This window comes from Rhinolophus sinicus, linkage group LG10, assembly GCF_036562045.2.
Source record: "Rhinolophus sinicus isolate RSC01 linkage group LG10, ASM3656204v1, whole genome shotgun sequence".
In the NCBI taxonomy this organism is placed as follows: Eukaryota; Metazoa; Chordata; class Mammalia; order Chiroptera; family Rhinolophidae; genus Rhinolophus; species Rhinolophus sinicus.
This window is the reverse complement of record NC_133759.1, coordinates 59,505,590-59,529,399: the sequence shown is the minus strand read 5'-3', so window position 1 is coordinate 59,529,399 and position 23,810 is coordinate 59,505,590. Positions and strand designations below refer to the sequence as shown.

The 23,810-nt window shown below is 38.7% G+C and overlaps 1 protein-coding gene across 3 annotated transcripts in view; it reads right to left on the bottom strand.

The window, feature by feature from the left end:
* The window catches only part of SLC25A26 (solute carrier family 25 member 26), a 153,188-nt gene that overhangs the window by 121,166 nt on the left and 8,212 nt on the right, over window positions 1–23,810 (bottom strand). Inside the window, exons 2-3 of one of the 3 annotated variants that reach the window (XM_019757175.2) lie at window positions 17,734–17,890; window positions 12,288–12,397 (exon numbers count right to left, since the gene is read on the bottom strand). The exons of 1 other annotated variant lie outside the window; for it this stretch is intronic. In XM_019757175.2, coding sequence (XP_019612734.1) covers window positions 12,288–12,397; window positions 17,734–17,890 — 267 coding nt within the window. The remainder of the gene's footprint in view (window positions 1–12,287; window positions 12,398–17,733; window positions 17,891–23,810) is intronic. One more of the 3 variants, XM_019757178.2, reaches the window with a different exon arrangement.

Below are 23,810 nucleotides of genomic sequence, written 5' to 3'. Positions count from 1 at the left end.
CTCAAAGGGGTTTTTGTCAACTTAACCCCAAATGCATGAGAAATAAAAGCAAAAATAAATGAATGGGACTAAATCAAACTAAAAAGCTTCTGCACAGCCAAAGAAACCATCAACAATACAAAAAGGCAACGAACCAAATGGGAAAAGGTTATTTGTAAACGATACCTCTGATAAGGGGCTAATACCCGAAATATATAGAGAACTCATGCAACTCAACAACAACAAAACAATCCAATTAAAAAAGGGGCAGAGGACTTGAACAGACATTTTTCCCAAGAAGACATAGAGATGGCCAACAGATATATGAAAAGATGCTCAACCTCACTAGCTATAAGGGAAATGCAAATCAACACCACAATGAGATACCATCTCACACATGTTAGAATAGCGGATATCAATAAGACAAGAAATAACAAGTGTTGGAGAGGATGTGGAGAAAAGGGAACCCTCACACACTGCTGGTGGGAATGTAAATTGGTACAGCCTCTATGGAAAATGGTATGGAGTTTCCTCAAAAAATTAAGGACAGAGCTACCATGTGACACAGCAATCTTTCCTCTGGGTATCTACCCCAAAAATTTGAAAACACTTATTCATAAAGATATATACACCCCTATGTTCACTGCAGCATTATTTGCAATAGCCAAGACATAGAAACAACCTAAGCATCCCTCAACAGGTGATCAGACAAAAAAGATGTGGCATACATATGCAATGGGATACTACTTAGTCATAAAAAATGAATATCGCTATTTGTGACAACATGGATAGATCTTGAGAGTATTATGCTAAACGAAATAAGTCAGACAGAAAAGAAAAGAAGCAGTTGATTTCACTCATCTGTGGAATATAAAACAGAACACAAATGAACAAATAAAACAATAAACTCAGTCACAGACAATAGTACTGTGGTTACCAGAGGGGAATTGCGTCGGGGGAGGATGAAGAGGGTGGGGAGGTCAAATATATGGTGACAGAAGACTAGACTTCAGGTGGTGAGCACACAATGGAATATACAGATGATGTATTACAGAATTGTACCCCTGAAACTTACAGAATGTTATTAACCAATATTACCCCAATAAATTTAATTAAATAAATTCTAAAAAGAAATTTTAAAGTAAAAAATAAAAACCCAACCCTCCCCAAACTCCTCCTGCGACCACTAAAAGCTGAGCTCCCTTTAATCTCTTCAGACTTGCCAATGGTTCACCATAGGTTGCATGTCCCGAATAACAATCCCTCTGCTATTCCCAAACAAATTCATTTATTGCTCGATACCCTTTGTTGTTTAATTTTAAGGTTGACAGTATATAATCACAAATCAAAGCAAACTTGGGACCATGGCATTTAATTCATTATGTTATCAAAACCCTAATCTTAACACAGCAGTATCTTAAAAAATGAAGATTTGTCACTGACCAAGTGCAGACGCACAGAGTGGCTAACCCTAACTTCAGTAGTTTGGTCCTGGGAGAGATGTGGTCAGTTCTGTCACTTACAAGGTAGTGGCAATAACTGACCAGGTAACACTCTTGTGGCTTGAAATGGTTTCTTCAACCTCATCATCCTATGTGAAAATTAATTCATTGTTTTCATAAAGCTGAAGGTAATTTCATTGTTTTCCATACACTGACACTGCTCTTAAATAAAAAGCCAACGCGAAGCTTCCTTTCCCTCTTGTCCACTAACTAAATAAGATAATCAATGAAATGCACTGTCTTAAGATCATGAATCAATACCATCTGAAGTAATGTTGCATACTACATTAAGGAAAGAAAACAAAGCCCATAAAACAGAAACAATGTGAAATGTGTTAGAGAAGGTCATCCAGAAACTGGAAGGTCAGGGTGGTCAATGTTCCTTTATGAGAGCCTCCCTGAAAAATCTCTCAGCACACTCATGCTTGCACTTTAAAGGAAATGGGCCATCACCCACGCCGGTCATGCCAAGCCCTGACCCTCTCCCCAGCACTACCTTCTCTCTTTCCTCTTCTGCCACTTTGTGAATATTCGCTCAGAATAGCTGGAAAGCTGGGGTGTGCTTATTGAACTTGGCTCAGTGAACTCCATTGGAGAGTTGAATCATGTGCACAACCCACAAAGACACAACACACTAATGGCATCCACGATGACAGAGGTACTGAAGGGATGCTGCGGCAGGGCTTCGGAAAGAACTACCATCTTTTTGCCAGTTCCACCTCTTTAACATCTTCTGAGCTTACCTTCTCCCTCTGCTTTGCCCCGCCCCTGCCTTCCTGCAGGCCTGCCATCTATCTCTCAGGGGACTTCTGGAGTAGTCGCCTCCCCTCCATTCACACACCACGCCCATCTCCACACAGCTGCCAGCAGACATTCTTAACATACCTACACATGGTGCTCTTCTGCTCAGCTGCTCAAAGGATAACAGCCAAACTCCTTACCATAGCCAGCAAGAACCTCCAGCTGTCCCCAACCATCACCTCGCCACCTCATTTCATAATGACCCAGTCACAGCTATGCTCCATGTGGAACTTGAAAATGTCTAACAAAGGCTTTCCATCAATACCCCTCTGCACCAACACAGGTAACAAATAGTCATATTCTAAAATACAGTTTAAGGATTAGCGGCTCTATGCCCCTTCCCTGAAACAACACCCATCTGCCCACTCCAACCCAGAAAAAACTGACCATTCCTTTCCCTTCGGGCTCTCACTGTACCTTGTAATTACTTTTCTAAAAATACCTGTAACATTTTACTGCACTTACACAGTTACGTATCCATCTCCACCTGTAGACCGCAAGCCTCTGAAGGGCAGTATCTTGTCATTTTATCCTCAATGCCTAGAACATATTAAGGATTTAGGATCGAATTCCACACTGCCAGTTAAGGGCAACAGAAGAGGCAGAGGAAACCACGAAGGGCTGAACTAACGCAGCCTGTACAGCAGGAACCGAAGAGGTCACGTGAGAAAAGGATGTAAAAAGTGAAAGCTCTGAAGATGGCAACAGAAACCTGGTTATTTTTTTATATTTTTGAGATAATATTTTGTATCATTCTTATAGCTTGGGGTTTCCAAGAAGAAATTTAGAAGTCTGTCTGAATTATGTACTTCATGTCCTGAAGTGAAAACAGGCTCCTAGGCACCCTGAAAAATGAACAGGAGAACAGGGGAAAGGCCCCTGAGCAAGGCACGTGCTCAGATGCATCAAAAAGTGCTTCTGTGAGTGTGGTTAGGAACCTGACAGTTCGGTTTCCAGCAGCTAACTGTACAACAAACTTCCTAGCAATACCTGTGCATTCTGCTTCCATTCCACCTGCAGGACTGCCGTGAGCTTCCGGCTGATGCAGTAACGACACTGCACTTCACAGACAGCCGGCTCAGTTCCTTCTCAGCCAACCTCCCATGACACTGTCATACAACTGCCCACGAGCTTGGCAAACTACTACCACAATTGCAAATGAAAGTTAATCTATATTAATTGAGGCATGTTTCAAAACTACCATGATTATTTCAAAAGATACAACACATTTCGAAAGTTCTCAACCTTTCTTCTATTATTTTGCTCAGTGGTTCTTCTTAGAAAAAGCCAGTAAAGATCATGAAAAACACTATAAATACACCTTAAAAACGATATGAACAGCATAATAAAAAGAGCTCCGATCCCCACGAGGGACTGTGCACCGCGTTTTGCAGCTGACAAACACTCCTGACAGCATCAATGCAGCAAACGCTCCAAGCAGCCAGTACCATGAGGAAAGTGAATTACAACGATGGACTTCACTGATATGCTGATATGCCACAGGCCCCGGACAGACTGTAGGACAGAGGTCCACTGGCCTTGTTAGCTGCTAAAGGAGCGAACCTGTAGCAGAAGTTGCCTTCACTTCCACGGCTCTCCAATGGCACGGGCCTTGAAGAGACCATCAGAGCTGCATGCACATGCACTCTACCTCCAAAATCCAAAACTACGTGTCTCCATATACTGCCACCCTCAAAACCAACCGGTTTATTAAACTGGGAATCTCAGTAGGTCTAAAAGAATCAGAACGTGGCCGTCTTCATGTTCTGTACCTAGTAAAATATTTTTATGCATGGGACTGCCAAGCCCATTCTGTAAAAATATTTACTACTGGGGTATAAATTACATTTTTGATAGTCCTAATTCAGTGGTACTTAGGTACCAGCAGCACCAGAACCATCTAGGAATCTTGTTTGACATGCAGGGTCCCTGGGACCATCTCCCAAAATCTGCACGTGTAACCAGCTGCCCAGGCAATGGATTCCCAAGTAGGTGCTGCTTGGTCTACACTTGCGGAAGTTCTATTAGAAGCTGTGAGAAAAGCATTTACAAAGCATTATATTTATTTCCTAGCTTTCTCATACCCAAGTTAGAATGAGAACGAAAAGGATAATCTACCAGCATCTATGTGTGTGAGGACATCCACACGTGGTCACCCATGGACACTAAATTCCCAGTGGCTGCTTTTGGCTACAAAGAAATTTCAACATTCTTTCATGTCTGAAAACAACATGAACTATCGTGTTTCCCCGAAAATAAGACCTAACCAGAAAATAAGCCCCAGCATGATTTTTCAGGATGCTCATAATATAAAATAAGCCTTATTGTATTTCCCTGAAAATAAGACCGGGTCTTATATTAATTTTTGCTCCAAAAGACGCAGTAGGGTTTATTTTATATTATGAGCAGCCTGAAAAATCATGCTAGGGCTTATTTTCTGATTTGGTCTTATTTTCGGGGAAACACGGTAAGAACAAAAGTTGGATAAGAGTGGGGAAAAATCTAATCTTAAGGCCTTAGAAAACAAATCACTACCACTGTAATGTTACAGCATCTTTTTGTTAAAGTAAACCTGCCCCAACCTTTCTGATCTAATTACAGATTCTACTTCTCACAGGGCTTTTCCTGTGTCTGATGAAAACTGAGCTGTAAAATAATTGAGGTAGGGATTTAGGGATTTGGTATAGCAAACTTGCTAATAAAAATGGCACAGACGGGACCCTTCTTACTGTTGTTACATATTAAATCTTATTTGATCAATATTACTGTATTCCAAATTACAAACATAAGGTAGAAGGTTGTAATTATAGTTTTATTGATTCATCATTAAGTTTTAATCAAGCTGCTGCTACAGGGATTGGTTATTATGGCAGGTTTCTTTTGTTTCTAAATTTCTTTCATACACTTATAGTTGCTGCCACAAAGTAATTGTGGGCACATTCATAAGTTATTGTTTCTAAGAAATCTGTCTGCAACATAACCTTATGTCAAAACCAATGTGTACAGAACAGTGACTGCATTAAACTATTTCTGATTTTCTCTGACCATTGACAGCTATATGTTTTTGTTTTCTATTCCTTTTTATTTTACCTATGAAAATTTGTTTCTTCTAAATTCACCCATTTCTTTCTTTCTCTTACTTTAAGCAACCACACTTATATGAATCTGAAACCAAAAGTTTATGCTCCACTAAACTGAAAGAAGTTACTAAAACAGGAATATGGTACAAACACTTCTCAAGCATTTACTGAGAAAAATGATATTAAATGGTTTGGGGAAGTTTTTAAAGAAAGATCAAATATAATTGGAGCATCAGAACCAACATTTCCACAAACTTCCTAAACTTGACAATCTTTTCAGCATACTAAACTACAACTGAGTTTAAAATCAATTAAAAGTCAACATCGAGAGATGTTTCACCTTTGAAGTCAATCTATGTACTTGATAAATTCTCCTTTTAAAGTTCTCCAGGCACCACAGAAACTATATTACAATAAAAAGTCTCCCATATTTTAAATGTCAGTTATCAATATTAAAGTACAGAATATACAGTATTTTCCACAAATGAAAAGATATATCATTAATATGAGTAATCTCAAAGCTCTCATTTGCCCTGTCTCATTATATCACATTATATACTCTGGGTAAGTCTAAGAGACAGTTTATAAATTGAAGAAAGCCGGTCTTTCAACAAGGCCAACTTGCTTGCAGGCAAGATGGCCCTATGTGAAATGAAGTAAGTAACCAAGTTTTATTTGCTGCTTGTTCTCAGCAACATACTAAAAAACATAAACCAAATATTGAACTTATGAGAATATATTGAAACTTAAAGCAACATGTAATTCTAAAACAGAGGCAAGGGCAGATTTTTCACAACCTGAGAGACACTGAAACTCATACAATTTGTCATGCTTTAGTAATATACTCAAAACCAACTGCATGTAATGAGATTCTAATTTCAGAACAATATCACAAAAAAATAATCTAAACCAAGGATAAATGGTTAAAATATTTTTTTAATTAAGTGTAAATTGCTTTCAAACTGCAGTTTAAGCTAATTTTCAGATAGAATTCAAACACTGGAGCTCTTATTTTGGGTAAGAGTTAACATGTTGCGTACGGATCACGAGAATCTTCACGAGGGATTTAAAGCCCGCCGTACGCAACGTGTTAAGAAGAATGAAAATCCTCAGAAATTGTACGCAAATGTCCATATATGTTCACTTTACTGGAGAGACAGCAATAGTTTTCATTATATTCCTAAAGGGGTCTATAAAGGTCATAAAAGGAACTACTACTTTATGTTCTTTGCTACTCAAAAGTTAATATATCGTTAGTCCCGTTACTTATATAACTTTAGTAAATTATGAAGGCAATTTTTTTTAAAATCCAGAGTTAACTTGGGTTATGCAAAATCATTTTTAAAACCAATGGTAAAAGGAAATTTTATTAAAAACACTTCAGTGATTTAGTCTCTCAGGCTAATTTCTTTCAATATTCCCCCCGAGGAATTATACAACTGATTTCTTAGCTCAAGAAATTCATTTTACAGCTATTAACACAAAGACAAGAAACAAGTGTTGGAGAGGATGTGGAGAAAAGAGAACCCTTGTGCACTATTGGTAGAATGTAAACTGGTACAGCCACTATGGAAAACAGTATGAAGGTTTCTCAAAAAATTTAAAATAGAGTTATCCCAGGAATGCAAGAGTGATTTACATTTAAAAATCAATTAATACACTATACCGTATCAGTAAAATTAAGAAGACCCATGATTATCTCAATACAGGAAAAAAGAGTACTAACAAAACCCTTCAAAATTAAAAAATAAAATTCACTCAACAAACTAGGAATAGAAGACAACTTCTTCAACTTGGAAAAGGACATCTACGAGAAGCTCACAGCTAACATCAGATTAATGGTGAAACACTACTTTCTCCCTGAGATCAGAAACAAGATAGGGCTGTCCACTCTCACCACTCCTACTCAGTGTTGTACTAGAGCTTCTAGCCAGGGCGATTAGGCAAGAAAATTAAATAAAAGGCACATAGGTTAGAAAAAAGTAAAACTATCCCTACTTGCAGATATCTTGCATATAGAAAATCCTAAGGAATCCACTAAACAACTTTAAAACTAATTAATTAGTTCATCAACATTGCAGGATACAAGATACAAAAATCAATTTATTTCAGCACAGCAGCAATGAACTAAATGAAAATGGAATTAAGAAAAATCCCGGAAGAATTAATATAGTTAAAATGTCCATACTGCCTAAGGCAATATACATATTCAACGCAATTCCTATCAAACTACCAATGACATTTTTCACAGAAATAGAACATATAATCCTAAAATTTATATGGGATAACAAAAGACCCCGGATATCCTCAACAATCTTGAGAAATAAGAACAAAGTGGGAGGTATAACAATACCTGACTTCAAATTATACTACAAGGCTACAGTAATCAAAACAGCATGGTACTGGCATAAAAACAGACCCATAGATCAATGGAACAGAATAGAGAGTCCAGAAATAAATCCATGCCTATATGGCCATTTAATCTATGACAATGGAAGCAAGAATGTACGGTGGGGTAAAGACAGTCTATTCAATAAATGGTGCTGGGAAACTTGGACAGACACATGCAAAAAGATGAAGCTGGATCACCTCCTTACACCACATACAAAAATAAATTCAAAATGGCTTAAAGATTTAAATGTAAGATCTGAAACCATAAAATTCCTAGAAGAAAATATAGGAAGAAACTTCACAGACATTACCCGGAGTAAGATTTTTACTGATATATCCCTACGAGGGAAGTAAGAGAAAAAATAAACATGTGGGATTACATCAAACTAAAAAGCTTTTTCACAGCAAAGGAAACCATCAATAAAACAAAAAGGGATCCTACTGAATGGGAAAAGATATTTGCCAATGATATATCTGATAAGGGGTTAATATCACAAATTTATAAAAAACTCACTCAACTCAACTCCAAAAAAACAAACAACCCAATTAAAAAATGGGCAGAGGACATGAAGAGACATTTTTCTAAAAAGGACATACAGATGGCAAACAGACATATGAAGAAATGTTCAACCTCACTAACCATCAGAGAAATGCAAATAAAAACCACAATGAGATACCACCTCACCCCAGTCAAGATGGCTATCATCAATAAATCAACAAACAACAAGTGCTGGCGTGGATGTGGAGAAAAGGGAACGCTGGTGCACTGTTGGTGGGAATGCAGATTGGTGCAGCCACTATGGAAAACAGTTTGGAGGTATCTCAAAAATCTGAAAATGGAACTACCTTATGATCCAGCAATCCCACTCCTAGGTATCTATCCGGAGAAATCCAAAACTCCAATTCAAAAATCTTTATGCACTCCTATGTTTATTGCAGCACTATACACAATAGCCAAGACCTGGAAACAACCGAAATGCCCATCAGTAGATGACTGGATTAAGAAACTGTGGTACATTTATACAATGGAGTATTACGCAGCCATAAAGAAGAAAGAAATCTTACCATTTGCAACAACATGGATGGACCTAGAGAACATTATGTTAAGTGAAATAAGTCAGAAAGAGAAAGACAAATACCATATGATCTCACTTATATGCGGAATCTAAAGAAAAGAATAAGTGAATGAACTAATCAGAGACAGTTTTGGAAACATGGAGGAAAAACAGAGGGTTGCTAGAGGGGCGGGGGGGTGGGGATAAGGGGAAGGTGAGAGGTTTTGAAAAATAGGCAGTAACCACAAGATGGTCATGGGGGTTTGAAAATTAATTTGGGGAACGTACAGAGGGATAGTGGATGAGGGGAGGGGGGTTCACACAGTGTGAGGGATATAAATGATAAACGTCTAAGTTTTGCTTTGTCTTGTGCACCTGAAACTAATAAAAAAAAAAAAGAAAAGAAAAGAAAAAGAATTGTTAGCAGAGAAGCCATGTATAGAATTAAATAATTTCTGCTTTTTACTAACTATGGTTTAATATCACAAGTACTTCATATTTCTGAATATACATTAATAATTTTGTTGTTCTTTCATTCTTTGGAATCTAAATTTTACTGTACTTGGTAATCAGATAAAAATTTAAATTTTTGATTAAAAAAAAAAAAAAAGATGATCATGTAGGGTTTTCCCCTTAATTAATATTCAAATAGTTAAGCCAAACTTTCATTCATGGAATAAATCCTAGAATAAAACCCAGGTGTATAATTCCTTTACATGTTGCTGTATTTGGTTAGTTAATGTCTTCTTAATGATTTTTGTAGCTATGTCCATGGAAAAAAGATGTTGCTATGTAAAAAAAAAAAGAAAGAAAAATCCCATTTACAATAGCATCCAAAAGAATAAATTAGGGATAAAATTTTAAAAAGAAGTATAAAACTTATACTTTGAAACTACAAAACATTGTTGAAAGAAATTAAGATCTAAATAAATGGAAATACATCTCAAATATGGATTAGAAAATCTAATGTTGTTAAAATGGCAATACTCTCCAGATTAACTTGCAGATTCATTGCAATCCCTATCAAAATCTCAGTTGCCTTTTTTGCAGAAATTGACAAGCTAATTCTAAAATTCACATGGAAATGCAAGGGACCCAGAATAGGCAAAACAGTATTGATAGAGAATAAGCTGGAGGACTCACACTTCTGATTTCAAAACTTACTACTAAACTGCTTTAATCAAGGCAGTGTCACACTGACATAGGGACAGACATACAGATCCACTGAACAGACTCAACAGTCCACAAATAAACCCTCACATTTATAGTCAATTAGTTTTTGACAAAGGTGCAAGGCCGTTTAGTGGAGGAAAAACAGTCTTTTCAACAAATGTTACAGGGTCAACTGGATATCCACATGCAAAAGAATGAAATTAGACCACTACCTCACACCAGATACAAAAGTTAACTCAAAATGGATCAAAGCCCTAAATGCAAGAGTTAAAACTATGAAACTCTTGGAAGAAACCATAGGTATAAATCTTCATGATCTCAGATTTGGCAATGGTTTCTTAGGTATGACACCAATGCACAAGCAATGTGAGATAAAATGGATAAATTAGACATCATCAAAATTAAAAACTTGTGCTTCAAAGGACACAATTAAGAAAGTGAAAAAGAAGGCGGGTGGCCGGTTAGCTTAGCTGATGGCACCAAGGTTGCTGGTTCGATCCCTGCTTGGGCCACATGAGCTGCACCCTCCTTAAAAAAAAGAAAAAAAAAAGTGAAAAAGAATGGGAGAAAATTTTTGGAAATCCCATGTCTGATAAGAGGCTTATATCTGGAATATTTAAAGAACTCCTACAACTCAATAACAAAAAGACAACCCAGTTAAAGAATAAGCAAAGAAATCTGATTACCCATTTTGCAAAGAAGATATGTAAATATCAATAAGCACATGAAAAGAGGCTCACAATCACTTAGGTAGTATTAGGTGAGGCGAGTGGGGAAACTTTTACTGGTACCCTTCTCCTCTGTTAGTTTAGGGAATAAAGAATAACCCTGTATTATTTTTTAATTACAAATAATTTATCGCTTATATTATGATTTCTTTTTTGGCTCATGATTTACAAGAGAGGGTTAGACAGTTTTTTAAACACACAGTAGGGATGAACTGGTTATGTTTTTGTCATTACTTTCCAATTTTGCTTCGTTATAATCAGAAACAAAATTATCTATGTGCCATTGTCTCCACACTATTTAAGTTGCTTTGTGGACTACTGGATCATACATTTTTATTAATATTCCAAGTAAACTTCATAAAATGAATAATCTGTAACTGTTAGTTGCAGAGATCTATACATATTCATTAGATCAATCTTGCTATTGTGTTGTTCAAATCTTCTATGGTCTTAAGTTTATGCCTGTCTGGTTTTAAAGACTTTCACAGATAGATGCAAGTATCTTCAATGAAGATTATATTTTTATTCATTTTTCCTTATAATTCTGGGAATTTTTGTTTTGTATTTTGAGACTATATTATTTAGTCCAGATTCAGGTTTATTACATCTCTCAGGAGAATCATTCCTTGTAGCATTATACAATGGTCTCCTTGTTATTTGCTTTAAGTCTTTTTTTGTCTGATATTAACATTATTCTATCAGGTCTTCCAGTTAGTATTTCTGTATCAGAGTTGATCAGAGAAGTAAAACCACCGTGAATGATAAGAATAAGAGGTTATCATAGGGATGTGAGCAGTAACTGTGGGAGCTGGTTGAGCAGTATATGTAGATCTGTTGCCTCCGAATCTAGTGCTGGGACAGAAATCGAAGGGCAGGCAATCGGGAAGGAAATACCGATGTGATACAAGGAAAGCAAGGACTGACTGGAACTCCCATTCTCTCTCACCAATCTCAACGATACGGGTGACCTGCAAGGTAAGAGGATACCCTTCACCACAGCACCCACACATCTGGACTCAGAATTCAGAGAAGCTACAGGAGAAGACCCTGTGAGGACTCAGAGGAGCTGGAAGCCCGGCGGTTGCCTGAGGCCAACAGATCAGCCATGAGGTGTGTAAACTGCAACAGTGCCTGATTCTACACCAGCCTTCTGAGCATAAACGCATGTGCTTCACTTCCACCTTACAAATCTTGTGCAGATGTCCCTTGTGGCCAGCCCAACCTGGAAAGGGAATTCTAGGAAAGGGAGTTCCACTCGGGTATGCTGACATAATACAAAACCACCACAATTGGCATGGATATTTTCTTCCACCTCTTTAATTTTATTCTTTCTGTATAATTATTTTTTAGGTCTGTCTCTTATAAATAGCACATAGCTGGATTTTTCTTTCATCCTATCTAGACTCTGTCTTTTAATTATCATGTTAAATCCATTTGCATTTATTGGAATTTGTGATTCTCATAACTTAAAAAAAACTTTTATTTATTTAAAAGAATGAAATAAAGTAATCTCTGTACTGAATATATGCGCATGATTTGCATTTGTGAATTATTTTATACACATAACTTGTTACTTACCACTTCTCCAGCAGAGGCAGCCAACATATGCTTCACAGGCATCAAATACGAAGATGGATCAGTGTGCAAAAACCATTTCACGTATTCGTAAGTGATAAAAAAAGCAGCAGCTGAAATTTGAAACAAACCAGTCTTTCACAAAGTTTAAATATATATTCAAGCTGTTAAGAAAGACGTTTCTCAAAAAAGTTACAATTCTAATAAATTATGAGATAACGAATAAAGATAATAAAGACATACTCTTCCCCCACACCCCTCACTCTTGCAGAATTTATTGAGCCCATGTTATATGCCTAACCCTGGACTTACGAAAATGCTGAAGACATGATATCTGCCCCAAGGCAAACTAACAGCTAACCTAGCATTTACCATTTTGTATTAACAAGTCATTTAACATTTTTTAGTAAGCTTTCTAGAAAGGGATATAAATTTCTGTGATCCAAAATATCTTTGTGTCGTGCAGGAGACCCTGCTCACTGCGCCATTTGTTGTGTGAGGCGGCCTGCGGAGTCTCTGGTCCTGCTCCCCACATAAGAACACAGGATATGGCTAGGCCAAAAAGGAACACCCACAGAGCCATAGGTAGGGGAGTCATACCACTATAGTCTCACTGGAGGCTGGATTCACACGACCTGCAACCTGCTATCCGCTTCTCTGCCTGCCACCCAACTGACTCCCCAACCAGCGCAGCCACAGCAGTTATATCAGTGGCCGATGGCTAACTGGTTACAGCTGATGGTCAATTAGTCACAGCTGACGGCCATCTACTACCCGAGCCAGCACCTTTCCACGTGAGGCCGAGAGACTGGAAACTGCTCTCTGGGACTCTGTCCCCACACTTCGTATACAGTCATAAAATAATCAATTTCATTGATTTATGCAAACATATACATTAACTAAGTAAAACATCGAATGATAATATTTTATTGCTGCTTACTCAGAATAACCATGGATACTTTTACTACATCAACTTACTTTTACATCAAGGAAACAATCAACTATTTAATTAAAACTGGAACTCAAAAAGGCTACCTCTATTACCATGAATTAATCTTAGCTACACAAGAGGTCTTGAAGACTTAACTGTTAATCAAAAGATGTTTATCACTTCCATAAAGGATAAGGCATGAAAGATAAATGAATGACCAATTCATCTTTTGAAGGACACTTGAACATGTCACATTGAAGTCTGAAACACTTAGGAAAAGAGTTCAATAGTACAAATCAGTTCTCCACAGTTAAAGGAAGTCAACAAGCTTGTAAACACTCCTCGGGCTGCTAACAAACAAACATCGGGACAAGTGAAGAAGCACATTGTCACCCAGGAGTAATAACCAATGCAGGTAGTTCTGTGTGGTTAATATAGGGCCTTATTCCCATTTGTGGTTCTTTTCTGACTTTGCCCCACTCACTAAAATGTACAGCTAGAATATCTCCAATTGCATTACGTTCCACCTGCTACAAAATCCACCCTCCCACCACCACCCACAAGGAGAAGGGAGAAAGACAGTGTTCAAAGGACTATGATATACAAAGTCCTTTGGAAATGTGAGTCCCAAACGCTCCTAGGTGCCACCCAAGAAAACCCTTGCTAATTGGAAATGATGGCACAATCAGATTCCAAAGGAGGCTCTAGGCAAGTTATTATATAACAAAGAAGGGGGTTGGGCTATCTGATACCTACAGTCTCTTCCAGCTCCTCTAAAAAACAAAAACAAAAACCAACTACTATGGTTTTTCATATACCTTTCTAAATAGGGAGTAAGGTTTCTGAATATAGGTCTTTCTGTCTCCTCTTTCGACCTTGGTTCCCTTCCATCCCCAACTCCTCACCCCTGCAGAATACTTTCTCAAAAAAGTCTACAGCCACTGAATGTTACACTGGTATACTGTACTCAGACTAGAACCTTAACCAATAAGAAAAGAAAAAAAGTTCCATGGAAAGTTTCAATTCACCGAAAATTTACAGAAAAACAAAAAAATCATTTCTGAAATCCTGGCACTCTGACTATGTATCCAGCATTTCACATTCACTGATGGTCCATGGATGGCAAAAACGAAAAGCCTGGCAAGAACACTACTTACACACAATAAAGTTCAAAATCACATTCTGTATGTAATCCCTGCTGGCAAGAATCTAAACTAGTCCTGCGAGCTTAAGGTAGCAGCACGTACCCTACAGACCATTGCTAATACTACATCTACCAACAGCACTTCCTAGGTGCAACACGCAAGAATAAAAGATCTTTAGAGCAGTGAGGGAGACACCATAAAAACTGATGACCAAAAGAGAGGGACCTAGTAACATATTCCGTTGCAATTCCCAAATTTGTCTGCATATTAAAACCACCTGGGAATTATTTTTTAAACTTCCAACCACAAAGCCATACCACAGACCAAAAAAATCTCTTCAGGAGACCAGGTAACTGCAATGTGGTCAAATTTAGGATCCACGGTCCCTCTCCCACATAGAGAACTATACTTGGCATTGAGTGGGTGCTCGACATGCTGTAATCAATTATTGAAACTATTAACACAAATGAAAATCCAAGAAGAACCTCAAAACAGTTTGCTGCTCTAAGGACTACTAGAGAAGGAGGAAGAGGAGAAAGAAACAACGGAACCAAAACATGATTTTTCCCTTTGCACTACAAAGCTTTATGTGAATGCTGTTGTGGGGGCAGAGCCCCAGAAAGCAGTTTCCAGGCTCTCGGCCTCACATAGACGGGTGCTGGCTCAGGTAGTAAATGGCCATCAACTGTGATTGCATGGCCATCAGCTGTGGCTATTGGCCGTCAGCTGTAACCAGTGAGCCATTGGCCACTAATATAACTGCTGTGGCTGTGCTAGAAAAGAGAGAGAGAAAGAATGGGGACTAGCAAGAGGATGGCGGCTGGGCTGGCAAGTGTGGATGGCGGTTTGCGGACAGTGTGGATCCAGCCTCCAGTGAGAGTATAGTGCCGCCAGAGAGAATATAGTGGTATGACTCCCCTACCTATGGCTCCGTGGGTGTTCCTTTTTGGCCTCACCATATCCTGCATTCTTGTATGGGGAGCGGGAGCAGAGACCCAGCAGGGTCTCCCGCCTGACAAATGGCGCAGCGAGCAGGGTATGGTGCCGGCCAAAGCTCTCCAAAGGACGGTGGAGCAGTCTGTGTATATGAACACTCAGTCTCAGGAAGACCAGGAGGAGCAGCTGCCGGAGAGCTGGACCCCCGTGGAGGGGTGGGACGACATGGACAGTTCTCCCACCAGCACAGGAAAAGCCATGCAGCTGCTGGAGAGATGGAGCCCCGTGGAGAGGTGGAAAGATGTGGACGGTTCCCCAACCAGCACAGGCCGGAGAAAGCGAAGGTCGTTGCAGCCCTGTGGGCCGGGGAAGTTCCTGCTCAGGCAGCCCGGATGCAGGACTTATAGTCCCAGGAGGTAACGCTTGCTGAGTCCTCCATGGGAGATGAGGGTGAGGTCACGGTCGTCCCTCACCCCAGGACAGCCCTGGTGAATGACTATGGACTATGGGGAATTGCCTTCCATCCCTAATTTAATGGACCGCTTGACTGTTTGTTTGGGAACTGTTGTTAGTGGAACTGGGGGATATTTGCTTTTGTGTCTTGACTGGCCGCCATTGAGAATATGTAAGCACCTTGATTGTGAGTCGCTGTTGTTCCAGCAGGGTACCCTGAGAGGCACAGAGAGAGTGGCAGTGCCCTGAAAGCCCTGGCTGAGTCCAGGAAGTGTGGCTGTGCCCACAGAGAGTGGCAGTGCCCTGAGAGCCCTGGCTGTGTCCAGGAAGTGTGGCTGTGCCCACAGAGAGTGGCAGTGCCCTGAGAAATCCTAGCTGTGCCCGGGGAAACTAGTGGTACCCTAAGAAGTCCAGGAAGTCTGGCCGTGCCCAGAAGTACTGGTGGTGCCCTGAGAAACCCTGGCTGTGTCCGGGAAGACAGGTGGTACCCTAAGAAGTCCAGGAAGTCTGGCCGTGCCCAGAAGCACTGGTGGTGCCCTGAGAAACCCTGGCTGTGCCCAGAGAGCCTGGCTGTGTCCAGGATATTGCATTCACCTTCAGGCTCCTCGCACAGGGCCCCTTGCGGAAGACGCTTGTCGCGTAGATTGTGAGGCGAGAGCCTGTAGGGGTGGAGTGTGGGGGCAGAGCCCCAGAAAGTAGTTTCCAGGCTCTCGGCCTCACATAGAAAGGTGCTGGCTCAGGTAGTAAATGGCCATCAACTGTGATTGCATGGCCATCAGCTGTGGCTAGTTGGCCGTCAGCTGTAACCAGTGAGCCATTGGCCACTAATATAACTGCTGTGGCTGTGCTAGAAAAGAGAGAGAGAAAGAATGGGGGCTAGTAAGAAGATGGTGGCTGGGCTGGCAAGTGTGGATGGCGGTTTGCGGACAGTGTGGATCCAGCCTCCAGCGAGAGTATAGTGCCACCAGAGAGAATATAGTGGTATGACTCCCCTACCTATGGCTCCGTGGGTGTTCCTTTTTGGCCTCACCATATCCTGCGTTCTTGTATGGGGAGCGGGAGCAGAGACCCAGCAGGGTCTCCCGCCTGACAAATGGCGCAGCGAGCAGGGTCTCCCGCCTGACAGCTGTGCTCACAGATGGACATAGATGGACACTTAAATGTCAAAGTAACATGAAAGAATTTCTCATGAATCATCCTAGAGCAGAGGTTCTATCAGTGAGTGAGTGTGTGTGTGTGTGTGTGTGTGTGTGTGTTTTGTTTGCTTGGTTTGCTTTCAAATGCCACTCAAAGCATCAGTAAACAATTAAAATGAAAAAAGTATACTAACAAGTGGATTAAGTAAAACAGATGATACTGATTCTAGAATAAGGCCATACATCATATAACGTGACTTCAAATCCCAAACAAAAGCAAGAAAGGAGGGTATCCAGGAGGTTAGCAGGAATCAGCTGCATCATCAAAGAGCAATTCAGTTACGAAAGGAAGGTTTAATGCCTCTTAGATTCCTCTGCTCCAGAAGACTCTGAGGCAGTAGTTATTAAACTCAGCTTTACACTGAAATCACCTGGGAAGCTACTAAAACCCCTGATACTCAGGCAAAGCCCAGGCCAATTAAACTTCTGGGAGTAACACGGGCACCAGTAATTTTTAAAGCTTCCCAAGAGATTCTAATGTGCAGGCGAGGTTGAGAAACTCAGCTCTAGGCATTACAATCAATGTTAGAAGAATACTTTAAGGATTCTAACTGGGGATTTTAACAAAAACCATTTTTAAAAGATTGCTCTTATTTTTTTCTATTACAAATACAATGGAATGGGTTCTACATCTGATTCAAAAGTAATGGGGTTAATGAATAAAAAACAAATTCGTAAGATAAGCCACAACACATGAAATTCTATCTGGGGTAACACCACATACCATTCTGAAAATAAATTCTATTGTCTTAGCTTTATAGCAGAGAAAATATCAATATAATTTTTACCATTAGGAAAGGATCCAATAGCAGCAGAAGGAACGCCAGCATATATTCCACGAAAACCACCAGCCTTATTAAATCCTTGGGGACTCTGCAGCCTCGTTTTAATGGTATCCAGAGGAAATAATATCAAGTCAACAGAGACACCTGCTACCCCACCAGCCTTTAAAAAAAGAAGGGGAGAGGTAAGAAAGGAAAAATAAGGTTACAATAAAATAAACTCTCTGCCATTTGGGGGTAGGGATAAGAAGGGAGTCTTTAAAGCATATTTCTCATACCTATCAGTCTCCAGGCTATTTGGCATAGTCAAAGGACCTTCTACCTAAATCTAAAGATTTTCCTGGGAAAATAACCATTATAGTGCTATATTTCCAAATTGTAAATTTTTAAATACATTTTTAAACGAATGTTTTAATAAATTTACTTTAAAATACATTTTAAATTCATTTTTAATACTCTCACATGGTTCAAAGAAGTAAAGAAGCAAACAAATTCAGAAAGGTAAAGAGTTCAATCTCCTTCCATGTTCCTACTGTTTCCTCGAAAATAAGACCTAGCCAGACAATCAGCTCTAATGCGTCTTTTGGAGCAAAAATATAAGACCCGGTCTTATATTATATAAGATCAGGTATTATATTATATTATATTATATTATATTATATTATATTATATCATATTATATAAGACCCTGTCTCATATTATAGTAAAATAAGACCGGGTCTTATATTAATTTTTGCTCCAAGGGACGCATTAGAGCTGATTGTCCGGCTAGGTCTTATTTTCGGGGAAACACGGTAGTAACTCAGGTAACCACTTTTATTGGTTTCTTATTGTATCCTTCCAAAGTTACTTTAGGCATACACAAGTAAATATGAATATGTATTTTATTTTCCTTTTCAAAAAAATAAAAGGTGTATACAATATACATAGTGCTGAACTTTATTTTTTTCACTTAATTTATCTTGGTGACCTTTCTATATCAGACCAAATGTTATATTTTTGCCTTTTTAACTAATGAGTAGTGAATCTGTAGTAAGACTTTTGGGGGCAGGGACAGATGGGGAGAGAGGGATATTTCTATTTTGAAACAGGTAATGATCCTTCTGAATCTAGATCTGTATTTTAAGATTCACGTATCTAATTATTAGTATTGTATTCTATTTTGTGTATATTTGAAAATTCCTTGATAATTTTTTTTTAATTACGTGAATAAATGGAGAAAAAATAAGAGCCAAATTCCTAGAGGACGTTAAAACCTGGCCCAAACCAGTCATCTCCCAAGAGACACCATGTTGCTTTGGAAAGCTGCACTTTAAAAACTAAGTTTGAACCTCATAATTACGTGGAGCATATGTAGACTATTTCAAAACTGATTACACCTAAGTCGAAGCAAAAAAAATATTCAGAAAAATATGAACAAAAAGAAAGTGTCAAAGAAAGGTCAATACCCAGGTCTACAAGTGTCATTTAAAGATGTGAATCAAAACCAGTTTACTGCAAGCTGACGGAAGAATTTCAAAGAAATAACTCTCAGTATGGTTCTTATACAGTAATTTTTAAACTGAATTGTTAACTTTTCTTGTCTTCTGAATTTTGAACCATGTGAATATATTACTTATTCAAAAAGTTAAAATATACATTATAAATATACATGTATATTCCAAAACATAGAAAAATTCATATTATTCAAACATAGGCTAAATTCTAAATGATCAGCTGTTTCCACCCTCTGGGTTTACAACATGCTCAGGGGGCACAAAGCTTAGTACCTAGCAAACACTCCCTAGGTACTAAGGACTTACCACTCACCATAAAATCACTGGAAAAATGAAATTACTCCGATGAGAAATCCAATAATTAACTAGCAGAGGTAAGTTATTAAAAATTAGTTTATACGAGAAAAGTACATTACCATAAGCATTAATACTATACGATATGATCAGCCTGAAAGACACGACAGGACCTCAAAGACCATGGAGGTCTACTCTGCGAAGGACCTACAAAGATATCACCAAATAACACAGATGTGCCAGGAACGCACCGCAACTGGGAGTAAAAGAATGACAGTGTGGGATTTCTCTGTGGATATAAAGGAGGCCTTTTCCTAGTCATGGGGAAAGGGGGGGGGGGGGAAGCCAACCTTTTCCAACGTTTTTCTCACTTATTTTTAAGGATTTTCTAAAATTCAGTATGTAAAGAAAATATTTTGCCTGCCTCTTCATTTTCTCAAAACACGAAAACTAAAATCCTGCTGAGAATGTCTAATAATGATTGGATTCATTAAAAACAGGCTGCACTTCATTCTAATTTTCTCTTTAATCTTAGGAGAGGGTTCAGAGAGATGCTTACTATCTACTCCTAAATTTTAATCAATAAGGTAATTACTCTTTCAATCTATTTGGCTACTTTGCATGCATTGATTCTCTCACGCTTCTTTCTTCAGAATTCTTATCTTCTGAGAATAAAATGACCAGATTGAATCTACTTATCTAGTAAACATAAATCAAAAGTTACTAATTGCTTCTGCAGATTTTAAACTTCTGTAATTCAAATGTCATTTAAATTCATGAGACTGAAAAAAAAAACAGCTAATAGAGAGCAGGAAGAAGAATAAGAAATACCTATATTTTTATTCACACAGCAACATATTTAAGATTTAAACAAAATCTTTAAGGATTGCCTATCATTTTGAATCAATGTTGTTTTGTACATAATTATGTACAAAATAGACAAGCCAACATCAGCTGAATTACAAGGAACTTTACCAAATTCTTTTATTTTTTTAGCCTGAGAAATTTGTTTTATTTACGATCATTTATCAAAAGGGTTATCAGACAAACGATTAGTTTCAAGATTTATGGTAGCTGACACTGAAAATGGTTATGAACTAGACAACATCCAAAGATATAGAACATAACCCAGACAACCAGCAAGCCTAACTACAGTGTAACAATTTATTGCAACCTTGATATAGTATAGATAAAATACACATCTCTACCTGAAGTTAATAAATATAAAAAGTACTGGCAGTTTGTAGAGAGGAAGTGTCTAATTAGTGCTTTCACATTACTCTGGGAGTTGAAAAAAAGTCAAGATTACATGCTATAAAACCTTTATTCTGCAAAAGGAGGCTGGCACCATAGAAAAAAATCATTGCTGCTCAACCACAGGAAAAACTCAAACCACCTGTCTAACTAAGCAGAGCCATTTCAGGCCACTGGCCTAAACGGCAGCTAAGAAGAACCAGAGGAAACATTAACATGGGTTCGGGGGGCGGGGGGGGGGGGGGAAGGGGGGGGACATGCCTCCTGACACTCCCAGTTTTCTCCACCAGGAAGTGGCCACCAGACTTTAAGCACCTCCTCCTTACAGACCTGCTGCCTCTACTTCCTGTTACTCTGGTCATCTTTCCCATTCACCACTCGTCCTCCCTGCAATGCTCTTTGCCACTTTTATACTAATGGCAGAGACAGTTTGTAAAATGCAAATTTCAATTTCATTTTGCCCCTCTCCAGTTTATATTTCCTCCAAACTTTCCAACAACCCTTGGGATGAAGTTTGGGACCCCATCTGCCTGTCCACCCTCAGCTCCCCCATTTGCCCTTTGCTGAGTACCCCTTGCCACTTTGAGCTCTCTTTTCCTCATCTGAGCTTCCTCATTTCTAGGACCTTGTACAGCTCTTCTCTAATCCCCCAGTCTAGGAGTAGACTCTCTCGTTTCCACACGCTGATCACAATTTTAATTCTACAACTGAGCATCTAACCATTGCCTGTATGTCCCACTAGACTGTAAGATCCATACCTGCTTTGATCACCAGTATGTTCTCAGCTCCAGTACAGTGCAGATACCCAACTATCTGAAGAATGAATGAATAACTGTAACGAAGGGCTGCTACCCATATTGTAGAGGGCACTACAAGTCAACCTAAAAAAAGGGGCTGCTACCCATATTTAGAGGGTCAACCTAAAAAAAGTACATCCAATTTTTTGAAAATTGCAAAACACGGGACGAAGCAATTCCCAAAAGGAAAATGTAAATGGCCAACAAAATTATGAAAATATGCTTCCCCATCATTAATGGTCAAATAAAAACAAATTAAAACATTTTCCCAATAAAATTTTAAAAGGTTAAAAATATGAAGACTAGTAATGGGCACTATGAAGGAAAACAAATTATTATAATTTATTGAAGGGCAATGTGGCAAAATGAAAATGTTAAATTAAAAAACCCTGATCCAGCTATTTCTAAACATTTCTCCCACAGAAATAAATGCATAAATATATAAGAATGTTTACTACCTCATTGTTTGTAACAGTAAAAAACTGGAAATAACCTAAAAGTCTATCCTAAGGGTCTTGCTGGAAAAATTCTTATATCCAAGTGATGAATTGGTATACAGTCTTTAAAAGAAAGAAGGCATCTGAACTCACTGGTACAGAAACGTGTTACAGTAGTAAATTAACCAAATAAGCTATAGAGCACTGCAGGCTTTGTAATCCCACCTTTCAAAGAAATATGTATCTATTTATATACGCATACTTAGAATTCTGGAAGCATACACACTAAATTGCTAAAAGTGATTACCTTTGTGGGAAGATTCAAGATGAGTATTTTTACTATCTTGTTAATTTTTGTATTGTTCAAGATTTGTAATGAGTATTACAAACATAAAAAAACAAAAGCTATTCAAAATATCTCCCATCAAAAAAAGCTCCAAATTCACTGGTTGCAACTGGAATGTAGGACGCACTCAGTAAGGGGTAACTACGGAGAACCTGGACCCGACGATTCTGAACTACCTGTCCAGCTTCATTTCACAATCTAACGAACCTTGAGCATCACCCAATCTGACTATTCTGATTTCCCAACATGTCGGAAACTTCTCATTTCCGTGCTCCTGCTTAGGCTTTCTCTCAACAGAATGCCGTTCCTATACCCTTGTCTCCTGTCTACACAGCCAGCAGACCACTTGCTCCCCTGCCACCCACGCCGCCATGCACGCACGCACGCCAAAATCCTCCTCATTGTTAAGGCTGTGACCAAATGCCACGTCCTTCCTAATGCCCTTCTCAATCTCCCCGAGTTCAATGCTACTTCCTTGACTCCCCCATTTAACTTTGTTTGTATTTCCCTTTGGGTACTAACGATGATATCAACATCAAGATCCTTCAGAGTGGAAGCCAGGACGTTTGCCGTCCTAAATATCTAATCCAGCACCTCGTGTACAGCAGGGCTTCTGCCTTGTTTATTGGTTTGAATCAAATGGAACTGAGTGATGAGCAAACACTTTATAAAAAAAAATTAAGTGTTCAGAAGAAAAACTGCATTAAGTCACTGTTTAGTTGTCTGTGTTGTGGTTTGCCACTGCACTGTGACAGTGAAAGCTAGTGTTATCTGTCTGCTGCTGTACTTAGTAACATTCCACAACTATACCCACAGCTTTGTGGTATATTCACAGTAATTTCTCCAGAAATCCTCTGCTTATCATCACCTCCCAATGGAAAAGACTGTAGGTTCAGTTTTGTTCAGTGAGGCTGTTCTCAAGAATCCAATGGTTCTAGAATCTAACTTGAGTATTCTTCCATTTCTCCAGAAACTCTTTCCGATTAAATATTGCCTAAGACCACAGCTTTGGCATCAGACAGACACACCTGGCTTCGGTCTCAACTAGGTCTCCTTAGGAAAGCTATTTAACCTCCCTCAGCCTATATTTCTTCATGTATGAAATGGGAAAAATGGTACCTATACTTCACAGCATGTTTGAGAATTCAGTGACATCAAATGAGAAATACAATTACATGAGCCTGCTATACGCTTAGCAAAATGTCCATCCTTAATCAATTATCAACAAATATGAGTTATTTTTAGTATTATGTAACTAGAAATATCCTTCAAAGCCTGCCATATTTCTGACATGTCAATATTAAAAACCATGCAAAACTGACATGTAGTTCACCAAATACTAAAGATTACATTCATATATTAAACTTAATCAAGTCACATATAAAATCTGTAAGTTCCAGTCTTTCATTAGCAATAATGAATTAAAAGCTCTCCTCAGATTCTGCTCCCTGAATAAGAA